Source organism: Patella vulgata, chromosome 8 (assembly GCF_932274485.2).
Source record: "Patella vulgata chromosome 8, xgPatVulg1.2, whole genome shotgun sequence".
NCBI classification, from domain to species: Eukaryota; Metazoa; Mollusca; class Gastropoda; family Patellidae; genus Patella; species Patella vulgata.
Window position 1 is genome coordinate 29,750,667 of NC_065886.2, and position 24,103 is coordinate 29,774,769.

The 24,103-nt window shown below is 36.6% G+C and overlaps 2 protein-coding genes across 3 annotated transcripts in view; one reads left to right on the forward strand and one right to left on the reverse strand.

Annotated features, from left to right (window-relative positions):
* Nucleotides 1–2,706, reverse strand: part of LOC126829315 (restin homolog) — a 111,095-nt gene extending 108,389 nt beyond the window's left edge. Inside the window, exon 1 of the mRNA XM_050559092.2 lies at nucleotides 2,603–2,706. Coding sequence (XP_050415049.2) covers nucleotides 2,603–2,605 — 3 coding nt within the window. The 5' untranslated portion in view covers nucleotides 2,606–2,706. The remainder of the gene's footprint in view (nucleotides 1–2,602) is intronic.
* Nucleotides 2,707–7,589: 4,883 nt separating this feature from the next.
* LOC126829450 (titin) lies at nucleotides 7,590–21,760 on the forward strand. 2 transcript variants are annotated; one of them, XM_050559352.2, is made up of 3 exons: nucleotides 7,590–7,744; nucleotides 14,961–18,760; nucleotides 19,271–21,760. In XM_050559352.2, exon 2 carries the CDS (start codon nucleotides 14,968–14,970, stop codon nucleotides 18,757–18,759), a length of 3,792 nt encoding a protein of 1,263 aa, XP_050415309.2. In that variant the 5' UTR covers nucleotides 7,590–7,744; nucleotides 14,961–14,967; the 3' UTR covers nucleotide 18,760; nucleotides 19,271–21,760. The 2 variants fall into 2 exon arrangements, with proteins under 2 accessions (XP_050415309.2, XP_050415310.2); XM_050559353.2 differs by lacking the exon at nucleotides 7,590–7,744 and adding an exon at nucleotides 7,814–8,169.
* The last annotated feature ends 2,343 nt before the right edge of the window (nucleotides 21,761–24,103 follow it).

The window sequence follows — 24,103 nt, forward strand, 5'->3', positions numbered from 1 at the left end:
ATAATTTTAACAAAATACCTTTTGTTTTGTCGATTTCGATTCAAGAAGTCTTTTCCGTTATCATTATTTATAACGGAAAATACATACTTTGACTGTATATAGACATGCATGATATTAACTGAGTGCTTTGACAACCTTATTCCCTGGTTTTCTGAGTAAAAACCTCTCCATCAGTTATTAGTGTTTTATGTCTTGAAACAGACCAACAGAAAAGACATACAATTTGTGCGGATTTTCCTTTCTATAAACTGTTTCTTTTTATTATTTGGGATTTTCCTACTTGACCATAACCCTGTCTTTGATTTAATAGTGACACCTAGTGACAATCTTGATAATGTGGCATATGGTTAACCCGCTAACAAAGCATTAACGGAAAACACAAATTGTTCTCAAAATTTCGACAGAGGACATTTTATTCGGCGCTATTCAAAGTTGGGAATGAGCAGTTTTACCATGTAACGGAATGGACATTTTGACCAAATAATTTGATATACTGATTTCATTCTCAATAATATAACCCTGTCAAAATATTGGCCCAAGGAAGGTACTTCCATGCTGATGTACAATATATAAATTTTTTTAATGGTTGTGAAAATTTATATGACATATTGGATATACCATTTTTTTATTTTTAAATTTTGAAAATACCCCATATAATGAAATGAAATGCGATTTAACCTCCTATATTGGTCTGCTCCAACTGGGCTAATGAAGACGGGCATACGCCATACAGTGTGCTATGATGAAAATTTTGCCCAGATACCGGTGTTACAGCCTACTCTTATATCGAATTCCAATTGCCAAGGATCCTTTACGTGCACGCCAATGTGTACATGGGATATAAGTTTTCATCCTATCCGAATGACTTTACATTGACCATTGCTATTACTCACTGACAAGAGGAAAACAAACTGAATTTCCTTATGAACTTTCTCAGACAATATATGGATCGAACATGGGATCACAAGGTTAGCTAGCCAGCTTTGAGTGGAGTAAATGACCTAATGATGTGTGAAGGTGCATTCAATGTTAATATGTTTAGTGTGTCTTTAATAATAGTTATGTCAGTGTTAGAGGAGTTGTCTCCCCCTTTACAATGTCAGTCTATGGACTAAAATTTAGAGGGAGAGAGAGAGAGAGAGGGAGAGGGAGAGAGAGAGTGAGTTTAATAGTAACTGCAGGGGGACTGTGTCTCACTGTGTCACCCCACCCGACCCATTTCTTTTCCAAGGTGTGCTACTGTATCACCCCAGCCCCCACCACAGCCTCTCTGTTCTTAACTGCATCACTGCTTCATCTCACAGCCTCTCTTTTCCTAGATGTCCCAGTGTGTCACCCCATCATCAACCCAACAGCCTCCCTTTTCCTAGATGCATCACTGCGTCACCACACCACACTTGCTACATCATCACGGCATCACCAGGTGGAATTGATTCGTCTGTATAATTTTTGGAGCGGTTTGCTTTTTGGTAAAACTATTATTAATTAAATATTTTAGCCTGGTGGGCCTTAAAACCCGCTGATCTTCTTTTAACTACAAATCTATTCATTATTCACAAAATTACAAAAATAACATCAAAAACACACCACATACAAAAGTTGAGTAATCAACAACACACCATCTATAATAGTTAGTTAATCAACAACACACCATCTATAATAGTTGGGTACCGGTATTAAACAACACACCATCTATAATTGTTGGGTAATCAACAACAGTGAACACACAACCAATAATAGTTCGGTAAACAACACCACCAATAATTTTTGGGTAATCAATAACACACCACCAATAATTGTTGAGTACCGTAATCAACAACACACCACCTGTATAGTTGGGTACCGGTAATCAACAACACACCATCTATTGTTGGGTAATATCTTTTGATTGGCCTCTTTCTAATTCCATTAAATTTACTCCTAACTCCAGTTGAAAGATTATCTAATTGTTAGGTAATATCTTTTGACTTGCATCTTTCTAATTCCATTTACTCCTATAACTCCAGTTGGAAGATTATCTAAAGTTGATATTTCAGTTTTGCTTTCTTAATTAGATGTTATACAATCAATTTGAACACAATTAGGCCTAGATTAAGCAGTGACAAATTAGATATTGCCCTAAAAATGCTCATGAGGATCATAAACAATAATTTGTAGATTAAAAACAAAAGCAAAATTGATGCAAAGGGGGAACCAATAATAGCTGCTATGACTTTTATACATTATTAATTTAATATGAGTCATTGCCTTCATGCAATCAATAGACTACAGTTGCCTACCTTATAATAGAACGCAATAATATCAATTCAGTATGATATTACACTAATATAAAATATATTATAAATAACAACTTATACATCTAATTCTATTTTTGATGATCATAGTGTCAACACCAATTGCCCTTAAGCTTATTTATTTTTAATACAAAAGACATGCAAATTAATTCACCATCATTGAAAATGAATAAAGTCATATTTTGTATTGTCAATATTATTGCACAAATGCAAAACTGTTTCGCCTGGCAATGGCATGTTTTAAAAGAGAACGGTTTTGGATTAAAATCCGTGAATAAATTACATCATAATATAGTAAAATACGTTACCATCTTGAAGAAGATAGCTCTGTTTCACTAATCGGCATCCATGTTTCTGTGACAGTACTTCCTCCCCTATCAATAGACCAGACAATGTTTGGCTGTAATAATATTGATCACCAGGTGGACTAGTCTATTATTGATAATAGGGGTGTGTAACTTATCGATTGATAAACACATGTCATTGTTGACTATCGGGAGTGAATCGACTTCCAGTGAGAAACCTACTCATTGCTTGGGTTTTTTTTGTTTAGTTGTAGCCTACTACGCGGGTGCAAATTCGCCAGTGGCCCAATTATACTGGGACCCAATTCGACAGGGGGCCCAAATTCGATGGCCTAAAACATTCACCGCGGTCGGTCTCTAGCTACGAGAACGTAGCTAAAAACGTTTAGATAACATAGCAGGCCTACTCACCAACTGATGTGCTTGTTTTTAGCTACGATTGGGTGCCTTTAGTTCCAAGTGGCAACTCAGTTTCTTTATTAATTAATGCATGTAACATCTTAAAAAAAAAGATACTATAATATATTATACTATTATGACTAATTAAACTTAACAGAGGCCAATGTAGTGGCACAACTATCGCCAAACTCCAAATATTCGCTTTTAAATTAATGAAGCGTTGTTTTTATCCGACATATGTAGGCCTATACACCGTCAGTCATTTCTCCCGTTTAAATGGCGTTCCTAGTAACGGCTTAACGCCTTTATTTTAAATACGATGATTTATACCCGTTTCAGGTAGGATTATAATATGCGTAATTAAAAGTTGGATGTGGCAGAAATATTATAAGTAACAATAATCAATCGCCGTTTTGATGAAAAACAAGATGACTAGTTATTAACATCCCGCGCCCTTGCACTTGTTTGGAAGAAATAAGGAAAAATAACTTGTTTCTGCTATAATTGGTAATCAATATAAAAATGTATCAGATTTCGCAAACAGTGTCACTGGTCCTAATATTGTGGCCCTGTTTAGTAGATATTGCTCTCTATTTCTGAAAACAAATGACTGATTGCTATTTACTAGAAGATTTGAGATAATTTATGACATTAAGCTCTGGTTTTAAAAATTATACATGACATTACTACATAGAAAATGCCAACCTCAATTAGCCGCTGCATGTTAAACAATAAACTTATACATCAAAAAATAAAATACTATAATAGGTTAATGTTTGTACAAAGTTTCAAAAAGATTTCTTGAACAGATTATAAAATATGCTCCAGAAACAAAATCAGGACGGAAGGCTGGATTTCAGAAAATAAAATAATGGGTAAAATTATTTTAAAGGTATCTTAAACAGTTAAATGTGTTTCCATGGAAACACATAAAATTATCAAATCTGAGAAATTCAAAATAAGTGCCATGAAAATATCTTAAAGGATTTATGAGATATGCTCCGGAAACAAAATTGTACACCAAAAACTAAGTCAAATTTGTTTCCATGGAAACACACAAAATATCAATCCCAGAAATTCCTAAATAGCACAACTACTGTAATGGGTAGATGTCTGTACAAAGTATCAAAAAGATATCTTGAATGGTTTATGAGATATGCTCCGGAAACAAAATTGTACACCAAAAACTAAGTCAAATTTGTTTCCATGGAAACACACAAAATATCAATCCCAGAAATTCCTAAATAGCAAAAGGCACAACTGCTGTAATAGGTTGTTGTGTGTGCAAAGTTTCAGAAAGATATCTTGAACGGTTTATGAGATATGCTCCAGAAACAAAATTGTACACCAAAAACTAAGTCAAATTTGTTTCCATGGAAACACAAAAAATATAAATCCCAGAAATTCCTAAATAGCAAAAGGTACAGCTACTGTAATAGGTTGATGTGTGTGCAAAGTTCCAGAAAGATATCTTGAACGATTTAAGAGATATCCTCCGGAAACAAAATTGTACACCAAAAACTAAGTCATTTTTTTTCCATGCAAACACAAAAAATATAAATCTCAGAAATTCCTAAATAGCAAAAGGCACAACTACTGTAGTAGGTTGATGTGTGTGCAAAGTTTCAGAAAGATATCTTGAACGGTTTATGAGATATGCTCCGGAAACAAAATTATACACCAAAAACTAAGTCAAATTTGTTTCCATGGAAACACAAAAAATATAAATCCCAGAAATTCTTAAATAGCAAAAGGCACGACTACTGTAATAGGTGGATGTGTGTGCAAAGTTTCAGAAAGATATCTTGAACGGTTTATGAGATATGCTCCGGAAACAAAATTGTACACCAAAAACTAAGTCAAATTTGTTTTCATGGAAACACAAAAAATATAAATCCCATAAATTCCTAAGTAGCAAAAGGCACGACTACTGTAATAGGTTGATGTGTGTGCAAAGTTTCAGAAAGATATCTTGAACGGTTTATGAGATATGCTCCGGAAACGAAATCGGACGGACGGACGGACGAACGAACCCCATTTCAATATCCCTCCCTAACTTCGTTCGGCGCGGGATAATAATATATTGTCAAATTTTCTTACTGATACCACCCGATGTGATTTGCTTTGGGGTTTGCTACGTGAAACTGTATAGCACCATCTCTTATCTCGTAACACGGAGGGTTGAGAGTTGAGGTTTGTTATCTAGGTCGGTGTCATGCCGGTTATAATTTGATATGACATATTGTTGGGATCAAGGACCGCGGCGATGAGGCGTGATGGGCGAAAAATACACGTAACAATTATACACACAGACATCTTTGATTTTATTTATATAGATTTTAATACTTTTAAAGAAGCTAAACCTCTAACTCGATATTTGACAAAAACTTGAAAATCCAATATTGGTTCAATTCAATCACTATTGGTGTTGTCATCTTGCCGTGAAAATTCAATATTTAAGACCCAATCACACAATGAACATTCTCTAATCAGAGCGGTACATTTGTAATGAACATATCCTACAAGAGAATGCAGAAATGACTGAATGGACTAAGCAGGCGTAAACCGCCGTCGTTGTATTTGGACTGTTCACCTTTATACATTATTACATTCGTATGTGATTTTAGACCCATTTTTCTCTGTTTTAAGATTCCAAATAATAGAGCCATTTAAGGATAAATCTTATACGTACAGGAGTAGGAGCAAGTTTTAACTAGTCTTTTTCAATAATATAGTCGTTCGGATGGGACGGAAAACCGAGCTCCGGTGTACAGATTCGTGTACACGTAAAAGATCTCTTGGCAGTTGGAATTCGATATAAGTGTAGGCCGTAACCTACCTCCTCTGCCGGGCAAAAATTATCTCATAGCACATTGTCCATCTGTTTTACGGAGAATTACGAGTCTTCTAATTTCGATGTAAAAGATGGCTGCCTTTAACACGTGCCGTCACAGCACTCGGCGTCAATCATTGGTTGAATGGCGCGTGCATTGTTTACATAAGACGTTACTGCTTCGGGCAGAATGCTGCCTTTTAGTCATTTTAATACCCATTTACACAAAATAGGAAATAATTTTTACCAACAAATACGTCAAACGTCTTTATTTATTTTTCTAATACATAAAAAAAAATGTTTTAGAATTTAATTTGTCGGTGGAAAAAAGTTAATATTTAAGACTCATTAAGTCGCATTGATGTCAACCTTATCAGTGATTGTAGCGGCCTAGCGAATATTCACTTTTGATCAGTGTGGCACATTGTATGGCGTATGCTTGCCCTCATTATCCCAGTCGGACGGAGCAGAACAGCCAACCGACTCACAAACTTTCGGGAAATCCGACTTTTTGGATAGACGGGTAAAGTGAGAACAAAAATTATTATTGCATCTAGTTGGGCAAACCAAAGTGCCCGAAATCTAATAAATACTAATTTTACTTTTCCTTTAATTGAATACCACGAATTTGTACTGATTTGTAAATGCAGCAATCTGATTAAAAGATTAGTTTAAAATTGATTTGGGGCATCAACCCCATCAATTGAAATGAAATTTGCGAGGCTTCAAAAACTATTGTTGTTTGAAAATGTTTTAAATAGATTATAAAATCGTCTTCGATTCTACATAGCCTGTTCCAATCTGTTTCACAGAGTATTGCAAAAGTCTTCTAATATCCCTGTAAAAGATGACTGTCTTCAACACATGACGTCATATCACGCGGCGTCAATCATTGGCTCAATGGCGCATGCGTTGTTTACATAACGTTACTGATTCGAGCAGAATGGCGCCTTTTACTCATTTTAATACCCATTTACATTATAGGAAATAATTAATTTTTACTTACAAATACTTCAAACGTCTTTATTTATTTTTCTAATACATAAAATAAATGTTTTAAAATTTAATTTGTCGGAGGGAAAAAGTTAATATGTGTGGCTCATTGAGTCCTTATCAGTGATTGTTGCGGCCTAGCGAATATTCACTGCGGATCAGTGTGAGCCAGTTCCCAGATCCAAATTCAGCAGATATTTACTGAATAAAAAAATGTTTACTAATTTTCTTTTTAAATTGACAATATTTCAACTGCCTTTTTTGGGGCATTTGTTTGCAATATGCGCAAATGTATGTTTAAAATATCAGCTCAGTCTCCAGAAATTTATACAACTGTTTTTTTTTTCTTTTAGCACGCTCATTATCCTTACAATTTTATACACAAATATATCTTTTTTTCTGTTTTAAATCATTTTTGGTTTTATTTTCTTCAAAACTTTAAACAGCCGACATTTTTAGTAATTTTTAAAACTTCTTTCAGACAACAGTTTAATAACTCTATCATTTCGGTTTTTATTCTTGAAATTTATCGTTAGAAAACCGGGCTGAAAGAAACCCACAAACTGACAAAACTTAACAGAAGAAACAAATGTTGAAACTTTTGGCCGTAAAATTAAATTGATCAAAAATGTCTTTGCTTCAGAACGTGCCTGAACGTCACGTGTCATTTATCGTTGGCGTCCAGGCGCATTGTGAATTTTAACATTAAATGGCAATGTGTGGCTATGGTCTGGATGGGCTTGTCTACAAGGTGGTCTCGCCGTGATGTATCATGGGTAATACATTGAGCGTGTAGAAGCCAGCTAAAATTGCTCATTTACTACGAGTCGACATTTGACGAAGAAAAACATCCAAAAAGTCAACAAAGGGACCCCGTTCTTACATATCAGAACTTTCTTTGATATGACATTTCTTTAAAAGTGAGTATTATTAAGAAATAAGTCGCCCTTTTCGGCAAACTGAGCATTCTATGGGCGATAACCGCCGCTTGATGAACTTCGGTTTTTTCAACATGGCCAAGTAACTCAGTTATTTGCCCTTGTCCAGGGGCGACAATTTTAGTTCTTGAGTAAACCCCTTTCTCCAAATTTCTTGATAGATGTTCTCATGGATTATATAATTGTTTGGCAACTGATATGGGACAATTATTGACGAAGATTGAAATATATAAATGACGGAAATACAACCTACATTAAAAATGCAGACAAAGCAACAATATGGCGGCTAGTAGTACTAGTTTTGAGAGGGAAGCGTGGCCGAGATTTTTATTTCCGTGGCGGAGTAAATTCCCTTTGATTTGTGAAACTAATACGAACAAAGTTAATTTTATCAACGAAAAGAGCTGGTAACTACTAATAAACACAGCTTTCATCGTGAAAATAAATTGATTTAGCTCTTTTAATTCAAGGTCAAATAGGGAACTGGACGCAAAGCGGCTTTTTCTGGCTTGTGACGGATAGGTCATGATGACCCGTCATATCTGGTAAACCACAGCCAACGACTGTCTATTATGAGTGGGTTATCAGCTTGAGCGAGGCCTATGCAATAACAACACGTATATTATACGTTACATAAAAAGTGTCACAAAAAAAAAAAAAAACCCCAACAAATAAAATATAAATTTCACATGCGTTTCTTGCTTGAATGATACTCTTATCTGATCTATTTAATAATTTATTATTATTATAGGCCTATTATTTATAAAAGAAATCCTAAAGTAGATAGTTGAAATTGAATTCTTATAAATGATATAGAATTTACTGATTGTGATCAAGCCAGCACAGAGATTTTAAAGTAGCTAAGTCTCTAACTCAATATCATCCAAAACCTTTGACAATGAAAACACGAATTATTAGTCAATTTTAATCAACATTGGTGTTGTGATCTTACCGGAAAAAGATGGGCTTCTGATATCATATATTTAAGACAAAAAAAACATGTTACGATTGGTACACGAATCGTGTACCATAATGCGTTTCAGTGCAATTTGTAGCAAGTGACTCGAAGAACGAGGTTAAACATGTTCCACAAGTCATGTCAAACGGTGACCCCCATATTCTTATCTGGAGAACATGCGCAATAAATACTATCGGTGTAGACTAGAATAACCAGACACTAGAGATTGTCATTGGATTGAGACTTCTGGCGTATTTCGCCGAACATAACTGCTTTGAAATTCTATTTTGAATGCCATGGTGGTTATTTTTTGGATGGTTGATGCCTCACTATGACTAAGCCACTTAAAATCAATTGATTATTATCCTAGATAAATAAATTGAAATGAAATGGGGTTTAACGTCCTACTGTTCTGCTCCAAACTGGGCTAATGAAGACGGCATACACCACACAGTGCTATGAGGGAAATTTTGCCTGGACAATGGCACTATGGCCTACTCTTATACTTATATCGAATTCCAACTGTGAAGGGATCTTTTACATGCACATCAATGTGTACACAGGACATCGGTTTTTCATTCTATACGATCGACTAGACAGCTGTCCCTCCGTCCTGCATCACTGTGACTGACAAGGGGGGAACCATGTCGGAAAATCTGGATGAACTTTCTCGGCCAATGCAGGGATTGAACACTCAACCTCCAGACTAGCGAGCCAGCATCTTACCCACTTAGCCACCGTGACCCCCTTATCTAAATATGCCTACAGGTCCTTATATTGGTTTCAAGTGTTATTTAAATTTATACACACAGATTAAAATATGATCGCCATATTATAAATAATTTAATTTAAAAATGGAGAACTGAGGTTTGATTCTCGATTAATAAGTAACGTTGCTACAATAATAAACAATCTATGTCAAAAGTTTAAACAATGATAACATCGCTCAGAATATAGTACATTATTTTGAAAGAAATTTTCAATTATGTATTTTGAAACTATTAATATTAATTATAATATTTCTAGCAAGAACATCCAGCTCCTTATCTGAATCTTGCATAATGCATCTTTATGGCAGACTTGCCATTGGCATTGAAGAGACGACCATTGTCAAGATCGTTCGCATTAGTTCTGTTATGTTTTTCTTGTACAGCGCAGTGGGTGCTTACTGCTAGCCCCCTGGATCTATTCACTTGATCTGAAGTGTACGTTTGTTGTCTGTGATGTCTATATATTGTGTCTTATCCGTAGTTGTCCCCCGCCTTTCGAAGAAAGCAGGGGACTATTAAAATGGGTTCGTCCGTCTGTCTGTCTGTCTGTCTGTCTGTCTGTCCGTCACACTTTTTGGGACACAATAACTCTCTTCCTAATTGAGCTAGAATGTTCAAACTTGGTGTATGTGTTTATTAGGTCAATGCCTTGATGGAGTTCGAAGATGAGCATTTTCCGCTTAGGGTAAGCAGAGATAAGCAATTTGATTGGTTGATGCTTTGGGACACGATAACTCTCTTCCTAATTGGGCTAGAATGTTCAAACTTGGTGTATGTGTTGATTAGGTCAATGCCTTGATGGAGTTCGAAGATGAGCATTTTCCGCTTAGGGTAAGCAGAGATAAGCAATTTGATTGGTTGATGCTTTGGGACACGATAACTTTTAATTGAGCTAGAATGTTCAAACTTGGTGTATGTGTTTATTAGGTCAATGCCTTGATGGAGTTCGAAGATGAGCATTTTCCGCTTAGGGTAAGCAGAGATAAGCAATTTGATTGGTTGATACTTTGGGGCACGATAACTCTCTTCCTAATTGAGCTAGAATGTTCAAACTTGGTGTATGTGTTGATTAGGTCAATGCCTTGATGGAGTTCGAAGATGAGCATTTTCCGCTTAGGGTAAGCAGAGATAAGCAATTTGATTGGTTGATGCTTTGGGACACGATAACTTTAGTTCTAATTAAGTGAGAACTGCTAGAATGTTCAAACTTGGTGTATGTGTTGATTAGGTCAATGCCTTGATGGAGTTCGAAGATGAGCATTTTCCGCTTAGGGTAAGCAGAGATAAGCAATTTGATTGGTTGATGCTTTGGGACACGATAACTTTTAATTGAGCTAGAATGTTCAAACTTGGTGTATGTGTTTATTAGGTCAATGCCTTGATGGAGTTCGAAGATGAGCATTTTCCGCTTAGGGTAAGCAGAGATAAGCAATTTGATTGGTTGATACTTTGGGGCACGATAACTCTCTTCCTAATTGAGCTAGAATGTTCAAACTTGGTGTATGTGTTGATTAGGTCAATGCCTTGATGGAGTTCGAAGATGAGCATTTTCCGCTTAGGGTAAGCAGAGATAAGCAATTTGATTGGTTGATGCTTTGGGACACGATAACTTTAGTTCTAATTAAGTGAGAACTATTATAAATTAATTAAATATGTAGTATGCAATAATGAATTGACATTTAATGACAGAAAGAAAACAGTGAACTTTGCACAACTTGCAGCAAGATGGAAAATAGACCCGTTGATACAACCAAACTCTAGATCTGTAGGCATAGAGCATGTTTTCCCCTTAATATGCTATAATTATTCCATCAAAAACATTGTATGCTTAGACTATAAGTAAAGATATACTGTTTGATTGTTCAATACTTTGTAAAAGATAATTTGTGATAAATTTATATGTGTCCTCTAATTATTTTCCTATTTCGGCGGGGGACATCAGCCTCACTGTTGGCTTGTTTTGTCTTGTACATGTATTTTTGTTTGTGTGTGGTGTACATAGTCCCCCTGCACTTACTATTAACTATATTCATGGTAAAATCACATACCGGTCTGGTATATTACTCCACCCACCATCAAGCCTGGACATAAGGCACCATCAAAGACACAAATTATAACATATTCACAACACTTTACACATTTATTATAATGTATAAGCCTACCTTGCAAGATAACTTGAGCCTGACAAAGTCTGACAGGGGCCTTATGTCCAGACTTGACCACAATGTAAAATGTTAGTTTGTAAAATATTTCATTACTTGTCGCATGGTTGTGTTTAGTTGTCTATTACCCATCACCAACTAAGTGACAGGTCTTCATTTTTGAGATAGAGAGAGAAATGGGGTTTAAAATCTACTTGGCACAAACTAGGTCATTTTGAGACTAACATATTCAATTTTATTTCAATAATTGGCTTGTACGTAGGCATCTTAAGCAGTGGGAGGAAACTGGAGGGCCCGGAGAAATACCCACAAGGCTGGACAGGCAACCCTACTCCTTGTCATGTGCAAGCGGGGAATCGAAACCATGCAACTAGATTCAGTGACAAAGGTTATGATACATCGGCTACCCAATCAGCACCCCCCCCCCCCCTTAGTTTTTAAGACTAGTTTATCCAAAGTATTCTACTCTAGACACACATCTTGTCAAAACTACAAACAATGATAACTTGGCTGAGAATGAAGTAATTTGACTGAAATTTTCAATATTTTCTTTTTTCATCATCTCTATTTTTGAATTATTATAGCAAGAATGACCAACTCTTTATTAAACTCTTTAACTAATGTAACTTTAATTAAGAATTTGTTATTTGAGGTTGAACACAGAACTTGGTTCAGCTCTATTAGAGCAAACTATAGGTGCATACGACACCCTATAAATCTTAAATAAGACTAATTTACAACCCTTGTTGAATAAGCTATTTGGAATAAGTGTATCCAGGGTGGAAAAATAGGCATCATCATTGACTTCGGCACAGGTTGTTTACTAGACTATGTGACAAAATAACCATGTCGTGTAACTGTTTCGTTACAAATAAAATGACCACCTGGCCACACACTCCCCACCACAGAAAGGCTACACAAGATGGGGACTGGGACCACAGTGTAGTATTGATAGTTAGTTATACATAACAAGCCGATTTCAGAAATCTTGGTTACTTTTGATATTTACGAATATTGGATCGTAACTTCCTAAATTATGCCCCTTGATTATATGAAAAATCACGTTTTTAGCTTGTGGTCCCTTTAGAGGTCACAGTTTTTATTCGATTTAAAAAAAAAACCGGTTGAATATATCACCGTTAAATCGGAAAGATGGTTGAGTTCGATTTTCGTACAAATCGGACCAAAACTGCCGGACAAAATGGCCGTCTCTCAGACGCAAATAGTGTAAATTTATGGTATATCAAGGTTGTGGACCCTCTAGAGGCCACAATTTTGATCCGATTTTGATGAAACTTGAAAAACATGTTTATAACCCAAAAATCAGACCAAAACTGCCAGAAAAAATAGCCGCCCCGCATATGCAAATATTATATGATATATCAAGGTTGTGAATCCTAGAGGACACAATTTTTATCTGATTTAGATGAAACTTGAAATACATGTTTATAACCTAAAGATCTTGGTTCCTTTCGATAATTGCGCATATCGGATCGATACTTCTTGAATTATGGCCCTTTATTGTAAAAAAAATCGTTTGAATAGTGCACGCAAAAAGTGTAAAAGTATATAATATTACCATGATCTGTCTGTGTGTGTCTGTCTGTGGGTTGCCTACAGAGCACAATTCTTAATGGATTGTCTTGAAACTTTGTATACTTTTTCATTATAGTTATACCCTAAAGATGACCCCTAGTATTTTTTTGTGCGTGCCCGATCTCCAGACGCAGAGCCACGCCCATTTATTGTATTTGTTTGTTTGTCATATACAGGACACATTTCTTAACGGATCATCTTGAAACTTTGGATACGTATTTCTTATACCCTAAGTATCACCGCTATTGTTTTTGGTGCATGCCCAACCCCCAGGGGTAGAGCCATGCCTGTTTTCTCTCTGTGTGTCGCCTACAGGCCGCAATTTTTAATGGATCATCTTGAAACAGTTTCATATCATACTTATTCCTTATACCCTAAGGATGACCTCTATTATTTTTGGTGCATGCTCGATCCCCCTGGGACAGAGCCACGCCCAGTTTTTATGCGTGTCTTTTTGCCTCAATTCTTTACAGATCCTTTTGAAACTTTACATACCTATTCCTTATACCCTAAGGATGATCCTATTGTTTTTGCTGAATGCCCAACCCCCAGGGGCTGAGCCACACCCATTGTTACTTTGTGTGTCTGTGTGTTGCCTACACAAGCCACAATTTTTAAGCGATCGTCTTGGAACTTGATGTAAGTGTTCCTTGTAGTTGTAGTCTATAGACAGCAACTATTGATTTTGGTGCATGTCCCGACTCCTAGGGACAGAGCCACGCCCTTTTTTGTGTTTATCGTATACTGGCTGCAATTCTGAATGGATCATCTTGAAACTTGGCATATGTATTCCTTATCTAAGGGCAAAAACTGTTGATTTTGGTGCATGTCCCGACCTCAGGGGCAAAGCCACGCCCATTTTTTGGTTTTTAGAGCCTGAAGGCCTGGATTATCTTGGAACTTAGTATACTTATGGTCCGCCCCCTTGGCCCAAGGATGGGAACTATTGGTTTTGGTACGTGGTCAGCCCCCCTTGGACGGTGCCACACCCACTTTTTGTTAATATTTTGTCTGTAAATAAATGTAAACGACAGGTTGCAATTATTAACATATTTGGTTCCAATTCAGTATGATCTATCATAGGGTTGTACCTATTTATATTGGTCCATGTCCAAGCCCCAGGGACAGAGCCACGCCCAAGGCTTGAATTCTGAATCTGAATGGATCATCTTGGATCTTGGCATGTTTATTCCTTATACCGTAAGAATAGCAACCATTTATTTTGGTGCATGTCCCGACCCCCAGGGGGGTGTCACACCCAGGTTTTGTTAAATATTTAGTCTGTAAATTTGGCAAAACAAACCCAATGCATAGCCTTCTTTATTTTAAAAAGTACCATATGAATCAAAGCAGGAATGTAGACGTATATTGCAGCGATAGCGATGCTCTCGTTTAAATTTATTTCCCATATCACGATATTAATTGTTTGGTAGGATATGAATTGTGATGTATATCGTGTTGTGGCCTGGTGTATCGTTGCAGCCGTAAAAAAGACTCTCTAGAACTTCAAATAGTTTCAATCATATGATTAAATATGGTTGACAGTCATAGCAATGACAATCGAGACTGCACTGTAAACTATGTTGAAATGTCATGCTTTTAGAATAAAACCAGTGAGTGATTTCACATAAATATTTTGTTCTGTTTAATGTGTTCCTCAATGTTAAATGCCACTTCAAGTTTATTTAATGTTTGTTTTCTTCTATTTTCAGAGTTGGCATGGAAGGAATAGAAGAAACACAAACTACCGAGGCTGTTGCCACAAACGGTGGATTTGGAGACACAGTAGCTCTGTCTGATGCTCAAGTTATTCAGACACAAGAAATACCGAAAACTTTGATGCAGGAAGATGGTGGAATGGATTTGGCTGGTGGAGATATACAGCATCAATATGTGGTAGTTGATGCCAATGGACAACCGACTGGAGAAGTTGTCACTGGAGATCATCAGAGTGGTGCAGTTGGTATGGCAGCACAGACAGTATTTGGTGCCGTCTCTGGAGTAGCTTTAGGTGGAGAATCGGCAGGAATGGCAGAAAACCAAATATTAACAGCCGACGGTCAATATGTAACAACTGTACCAGTTTCAGAAGGTGTTCAAGTTGCATACACAGCTGATGGGGAAGCCATGGAGGTCATTGCTTCAGAACAAGCAGGTGGATTCATGGATCAAACAGGCTATACAGTAGTAGAGACAGTCCCAGTATCACAAGATTATATAGTTACAGAATCTGGCAGTGCAGAACCTCAGCAAGTTGTGTTGCAGACCTTGGGTGACTCTGAGGACACATTGGAACAACAAGTTGCTCAATCTTTAAAAGACATGCAGTTTCAGGGGCAGGTGGTTATTCAGAGACCTGATGGTACTGAAGTCCAAGTTGCTGTTGGTGCTGGAAATCAGATTATTTCCCAACCTGTTACTGTTGTGAGTTCATCTCCAGCAACAACATCAACTGTTTCAGCCACACAAGAAGAGGAAGCCTCTCAAGAAGAGGAAGCCTCTCAAGAAGAGGAAGCCCCTCAAGAGGAAGCCCCCCGAGAAGAGGAAGCCACACAAGAAGAAACTGTTATAGAAACCCAGCAACACGAAGAACACTCTGATGAAGAGACAGAAATACCACCAGAAAAAATTAATTATAATTATAGTGATGATGAAGATGAGGATATTGTAAGCGGAAGCCAAAAGTTAAAACGTGGTGAAGTGATTACAATGGCTGACGATGATGGCGAGACACGTATTATCAGTTTAGATGATGATGCTGACGACGATGAGGAAATGGATGAAACTCCAGATCAATCCTTCAATGAATCCAAAACTGCTGAAGAGATAAGGGAAGCTGTTATGGAAAGAGAAACAGCCACAACTACTGGAGATGATGACGAAACTGTCCCGACCATTATTAAACCTGTTGTCGAAGAAGAAATTATTAAAGAAGAAGCCATTCCACTAGAAGAAGAAAAAAATAAGGAAACAGAAGAATCCCCAAGAAAGAGGAGTGCCAGACAAGCAGCGAAGAAAGATGCAGATGTAGCTGAAGGTAAAGAATCAGCTGTTGTAAGTTCTAAGAAAGGCAAGAAAGGGAAGTCAGTTAAAGAAGCTGAAGCAGATGAAATTAATGTTACCATTGAAGTTGAAGGGTCAGAGAAAAAAGGTCGTGGAAGGCCAAGGAAAGAGAGCAAGGAAGAGGATGAACAAGCAGAAGAAACAGTCAAAAAGGGCAGAGGTCGTCCAAGAAAAGAAACTGTCGATGAAGATAAGGAGTCAGAACCGGAAGAAGTCAAAGGAAAAAGGGGAAGACCTAAAAAAGACACTGAAAGTGAGGAAACAGACACACCAAAAAGCACCAAGAAGCAAAAGGATGTTAAAGAAACACCTGAAAGAAGAGGACGTACAAGAAAAGAGGAAACACCGCTTGAAGGTGAGAAGCCTAAAGGAAGAGGAAGACCTAAAAAATCTGAGGAAGATGTAGAACAGGAAGGAGAAGCTGAAAAACGAAAATCCAATGATACAATTCAGAAAGAAACTCCTAAAAGGGTCAGTCGCCGTTCTTTGAAGGGTGTTGAAAGTGATGAATCTAATCCCACTTCACCAACAAAAAGTGTTAAAGCGAAGGAGGCTAAGACTAAACCAGTGGAAGAAGAAAACAAAGAAACTCCAAGAGGTCGAGGACGTCCTAAAAAGAAAATTGATAATGAGGAGGAAGAGGCGCTTACACCAGTTCAAACACCAATCAAAGTTGAAGATTCTGGAAATAAGAAAGGAAGAAAGAGAACAAGAGATGAGTCAGAGGAATCTCCAGAAAAGATGGCAGCAGAAGAGCCTACTGCTCCTGAAACTCCTACTACACCTGAAACACCAGTTACTCCTGTCAAGAAAAAGTCAAAAGGTTCTGAAGTTGGCACTTCACCTCACAATGTCAAAGAAGAACCAATCTTTATGGACACAGACAATTTCAACACGCCATCAATGTCTCCGGCAAGACGTGGTCGAAGAACTCCCAGCACACCAGGCACCTCAAGTGACATTTACAGTATTGATCAGATTGATGAAGATGAGGATGCTGTCATGTCCTCACAATCAACACAAACAGCTCAACCACCAGCTGACGAAGTTCCATTTATTGAATTTGAATTAGTTCATGAATCACCTGGCAAGAGAACTGTACAGACGCAGACTGACCCTCGACTCAAGAAAAAGAAGTTTGGTCCTCTGAATGTGGATCTAGAAGATGAAGGTTTGTTTGATGATGATGATGAGAACCCAAAACGAAGACGAAGAGAAAATGACATTTCACTCTTTGAAGATACTGAACCTAAGCGCAAGTCAATCAAGAGAAATACTGAGGAGGCCTTGAAATGTCCTTTTTGTGATCGAGCTTTTATTGGTCTTGTGAAACACATCAAAAGCAAGCATCAGGAAGAAGCTGATTACGACGAAGAGATGAGAAATGCCAAATGGAGAGAAAGGATCATGAAGGTTTCCACCCAAGTATCTGAGGAAATTGGAGAGACTTGTACTGAATGTGGTAAGCAAACCAAAAGTATGAAACGCCACATGGAGCTTCACCAACAGAACAGAATGCAGATTCCATGTCCAATCTGTGGGAAGGTGGTTCTCAAGACCGGTATGAGTTCCCACATGAGAACTGTCCATTCGGGTCGTAAACCATATAAATGTCCTCATTGTGACTACTCTTCAGCCTTCAGAGGTAATCTCAACACTCACATCAAGGGAATGCATCTCCACACCAGGCAGTATTTATGTAGCGTTTGTAAAGCTGCTTTCAAAACTCTTGGAGCTTTGATCGGACACACTAAGAGAGTTCATGAAGGATGGAAGTCGCCTAACCAGAAAATCTTTATCTGCTCAGTATGTGAAAAAAGATTCACCAAGAAATACCATGTTGATCGTCATATGTTGATTCATACTGGAGAGAAACCACACAAATGTACTGATTGTGGTAGATGTTTCAATAACAAATCCAACTTGATGTCTCACATTCAGCTTGTCCACAAAAAACTCTCTCCCTATATGTGCGACATGTGTCATGAAACTTTTAAACGAAAGAAGCTTCTCTTGGAACATATTGGTAAAGTTCATGTGGCTCATGGTGAAGCTGCTAAAGCTATGCAAGCTTATATCAAGAAGATTGAAGAGGAAGCTCCTGATGATCCTGATGAGATTGAAGAATCGATGGAAGATGAGAATGTAACAGAGATGACGGAGGTGAAGAATGAGGATGGGACAACTACTGTATATGCAACAGTTCAAGAAGCTGATTTTGCGACAGTTGTTACAGATGCCGGTATGCTACAAGGACAGACATTCACCACTCTACAAACCGATGGTGGTCAGGAGACTATTATTATTGTACAAGCTGCAGATGGTAATGATGTCACACACGCCATTGTCCAGGAAGATGGACAGCCAGTTCAGTTTGCCATGCAACCAAACGTTGAGATGCCAGCGACCAGCCAAGCTACAGAAATATTCACACAGATGCAGAATTAAGGTAGGTTCATATTTAAATTCTGATGACCTTGATATCGACATGGGCGTTTGGGAGGGAGGAGGTGGGGGCGAATGGTCCAAGGTATGTCTTAGACCATATGGTCTGTCATTGAGAGTCAAGTGGCGTGGTTCGATTCCCCATCTGTACAAGGAGTAACATTGTCTGTCCAACGTCCGGTTTCCTCCCACTGCTAAAGACCCATTGAATTGTGTTAGTACTGAAATGTGTCGATGTTAAACCCCATGTCTTCTTTCTTTTACGGAAATCAAAATAAGAATAAACTACAGTGTGCTGGTCAGACAAAATTTCCTTTGTAACACTATGCACAAGGTATGCACATCTTCATTAACATGCTTGATACTAACAGTTTTATTCCATTTCCTGTCACAGGGTTTCTAAAAGAGGAATATTTGCACACAGTCCATTCTTTCACGGTTAACTTTATGAATACACCATTTAGAGTAAAATTCTATGATATTGTTATTGTTTTGTTATTCTACTTACTTACAGTTAAATTGTAAAAATGGTTGGCCTACATTAATCTGAGATGGTAAAGATGATCAACTTATTTGAGTTGGTAAAAATTATCCACTTATTTGAGATGGTAAATCTGATGTTGTATACTATTGTCAAAACCAGTGGAAATAAAACACCTTGTAAACATTCAGTCAGATTATACTCTCTACATTCAGCTTATTGTCCATAGATTAACATTGTACATATTTACATATTGTCAATTATATAATCTACTACTTGCATCATGGCTTTTGAAGCTGTTTGATCATTTATATACAAGTCGATCATAAAAGTTGAGTAAAATATTTATTGGGAAGATTTTTCTTTTCCTCATTTTGACAGGTATAACTGAAATCAATATATAATTGTGAGATGTCTTTAAACTTTTATCTATGTGAATGTTGCATGTTACAAAACGCTTGATATGCTTACATATAAGACTCCTTGGGCAAAACTAAATTGTAAAATATTTTTCATTTAAAGTGTAAAGACTTTATTTATTAATCTATATAATAATGTGATAATAATTGTTGATCATTATTGCTATTTGTACAATTAAATATAAAAAAGTCTGGGGTCGTGTCTTTATTCAGTTGAAGATTTCACTTTCCTAGCCAATGAAAATTAGCGGTGGTTTTATTAATATATTGTAGTTGTGAATGAATACTAGTCCAAATTGTGCTCTTTGTTGTATAGAGTGACCTATATATGCCACCTATAAGCATGCGTTATCTAAGAGCTAAATCTGCCTATTTACAGCTCTTTTTTTGGCTTTAAATGTTATATAAATTATTTAGACATTTATTCAGATGATAAGCCTATAATCAACTCTCTAGCCTATCGATGGAAGAGATTTCAATGGATTTGAACATCCGCAAAATTTAACAATAAAATGAATAATCTATAATTATACGATAATAAACAATCTACCTTACATCTTTCAAACAGCCATAATAACTTCACCCAGAATAAAGTAATTTAAATGAAATTTTCAATACATTTCATCTATTTTTGAACTTTTATAGCACGAATGTCCAGTTCTTTATCTAAATCTTACATAATGCATTACATGTACTTTAATTAATATTTTATGAATGAAGCTACTTAGTCAGTTAGAACGGAGACGGTGCATTTATTATTTTATGAATGAAGCTACTTAGTCAGTTAGAACGGAGACGGTGCATTTGTTAAACATGAGCACATAATTTCACAATAAGACAACAAAAGTGGTGTTTAGCATTTTATGTGAACAGTGGCTTGCTTTTATATCTAGTTTATCAAACATCATTCATTAATTGAAATAATTATATTTATAACAGGATTATTTGTAAGTAATTTCTGTTTATCTTAAATTGCTATTGAGAAAGCATGAACACAAAATTTTCTGTTACATTTGAGATATGGTGATTGTTAACAAATGTTTTGATGAATGAGATATGTGGCCACTCTCTGCAATAATAATTGTTTTAATTAAGAAACACAATATTTTGTTCTGTGTTGGACATTATTATATTTTAAAATCAATTTGTTAATATTTCATTTGTCTTTTTTTTTCTGTATAAAACTTTATTGGGATGTAACTGTGTGTAGTATGTATATATGTATGAAATTTGTTTTCTTTTCTCTCTTTTTTTTAAAATTCCATTTGTTAAAAGATTTATTCCCAATTAATAAAATGTCTTATTCCAATATCTATAATCTTACAGTAAGTCATCAGTGGTCTGATGCCAGAAATTCTGAAATCATGTTCCTTATATACTTGGGGCTGCTTTCAATGTACACATTTTGGCCGGTGAAAAAGTTGGTGTAATGCTAATGTAATGGAACCCTTCACCTAAAACCGATGAAAATGTGCACATGGAAAAAAGGCATAACAATGGATTGATAAATTAGGACTTGTCTGATTTTCTGGCAGCAGTCCTAAGTTTGAATAAATATTACCCTTTTATACAAAGGAAATCATCAGCTTCTTGCGAAATCAACGTAAGATAGATTTAGATGCCTTTGTCAAAAAATATTAGTGTTTTACCGGACTGACCCATGGGTAAAATATAAAGTAATTATTTTTCATTTGAAATCATTGTGTACTGGTCTGCTGATGAGTTTCTGAGAATTCCTGCAGGTTTGATGCAGCCATACTTCACCCAGATATTTTTGTAGATGTTAAGCTATTAATTACCGGTCTCCTATTATTGAAATCATGAATTGATTAATATTTTGTTCAGTCTCATGCTGCTTTTTTTTTACTGTGAACACAACTAAGAGTTGAGTTAAATGTATAAAGATTTCTCAAATTCAAACTTTGACTAGAATCAAAATAATAACATAAACTGAGTCTGGAATTAATTAATTAGCAATCATGTAAGAAAAGTTTGAAAACAGTTTGTTAAATATTTTCCTATACTAATTGTTATCTATGTCAGTGGTTGTAATATTATTATAACTTGTGTCATCATATAATAAATTCCACTGTTTCCTATACAACAGTTTTTATTCTTTAACGATTTCTTGTCTTACGAGAGCGTGGAAGGGAAGGGACTTCCACTGACCACAAAGTAGGCCATTTTTATTCTTCAATGATTTCTCCTCTTAAATCCTAGAACGAGAGAAATGGGTTTAACGTCTACTCAAAATAGACTTGGTCATTTCAAGCATTATTTTATTTTTCAAATTACACACGGAGAAATGGGGTTTAAAGTCCACTCAACATAGACAGAGTCATTTTGGGACTAACATGTTTTGTACAATATTGTAAAAATCAAGAGCAAAATGGGGTTCAACGTCCACTAAAAACAGATTAGATCATTTTGAGCAGTTTTTATTCTTCAATGATTTCTCGCCTTCCGTTAGAGAAAGAAATGGAGTATAACCTCCACTAAACACAAACTAGGTCATTTTGGTACTAACATATGGTTTAATTTTATTTCCGCAATTTGCTTACAGTTAGGGGTGTTTGTCAATGGGAGTTAACTGGAAGGACCCACAGAAAAGGCCCATTTGACTCGATGACAGACCTCATAATCTAAAGTGTATGCACTTTGCATATTAGTAGTTTTGGAACTGGTTTATTCCAGGGGTTTAAAGTAGAGTTATTGAAATTTAGGTTAAAATTGTGCAGCATGGATTTGTATTAAATTGGGTCAGTGATTGTCTTAGTAATGTAACTAATACAGTGTGCTATGAGAGTAACTTTGCCTGGATGGTGGCACTACAGCTTTCTCTTTTTTCTATTTCCAACTATCAATGGATCACTTTCTGCACAAAGTTAATGAAGAGGAGCATATACCATACAGTGGTACACATGGGATCAAGGTTTTCCGTTCCTTCCAAATGACAACACTTTTCATTGCCAACATTCCATCTGGCACCACCGAAAGGGGGAAAACCAGGTCCTGGTTTCACAAAACATTCTGACTTAAGTCAGAATTTACTCAGAATTATTTGCCCCATAGTCCCCCGCCTTGTTGCTACTCAGAATTATTTGCCCCATAGTCCCCCACCTTGTTTTTTTGTCTCATTCAAATGACTATACATTGTCACTGGCCAGGCCCTCCATCCTGCACCACTGAGAAGGGGGAACCACGCTGGAAAATCCTGATGAACTTTCTCTGACAACCGTTTCAGAAGGCTGTCCACATACATAATTGAGTCCACTTTGAGTTGGTATTTACTAATTATCCCTTCCTTTCAAAGAAAGCAGGGGACTATTAAAATGGGTTCGTCTGTCTGTCTGTCTGTCTGTCCATCACACTTTTTGGGACACAATAACTCTCCTTTTAATTGAGTTGAGGGGTTTGATTGCCGAATGGTTAGCACGCGTGCGCTGTATCATAAGGTCTGTCATTGAGTCAACTGCCGTGGTTTCGATTCCCTGGTTGTACGTGACAAGGAGTAGGGTCGCCTGTCCAGCCTTGTGGGTTTTCTCCGGATCATCCGGTTTCCTCCCACTGCTAAAGACCCTTACGCACAAGTGAATTATTGAAATAAAACTGAACCATATGTTAGTCCTGAAATGACCTAGTGGACGTTAAACCCCATTTCTCTCTCTCTAATTGAGCTAGAATGTTCAAACTTAGTGTCGGTGTTTATTAGGTCAATGCCTTGATGGAGGTCGAAGATGAGCATTTTATGTTTAGTGTAAGCAGAGAAAAGCAATGATTGGTTGATGCTTTGTGTGATTAGTTTCATTACATCACTACCTTGACTAAGTTCGATAATGAACATTTTCTGCTGAGGGTAAGCAGAGCGATAAGCAATTTGATTGGTTGAGACTTTGAAACACAACAACTCTCCTTCTAATTGATGTAGATTGTTCAAACTTTGTGTGTTTATTAGGTGAATGCCTTGATGGAGTTCGATGGTAAGCAGAGATAAGCAATTTGATTGGTTGATGCTTTTGGGAGCCATAACTTTGGTTATAAACAAGTGAGAGCTATGAAACTCCGAATATAGATTCATTATATCATCACCTTGTCTAAGTTGCTTAGACTAAGGAGTGATAAGCAATTTTATTGGTCAGTTGCTTTTAATTGAGGTAGAATTTTTAAACTTGATATTGATGTTGATTATGTGAATGTCTTGACTGAGTTCAACGATTAACATTTCCCACTAAAGCTAAGCAATTTCTTTGACTTTGATTCTATGTGATGGAGAGTGATGAAACTTAGTATATAAGTTGATAATCAGTTTGATTGCTCAATACTTTTGAAAAAGATAAACATGCAATTAATATGTGTCATCAATTCATTTTTGGAATTCAGTGGGGGACATCTGCTTTACTTTTGGCTTGTTTTAACTAAAATATAGCCCTTTATAAAACTTTTATTG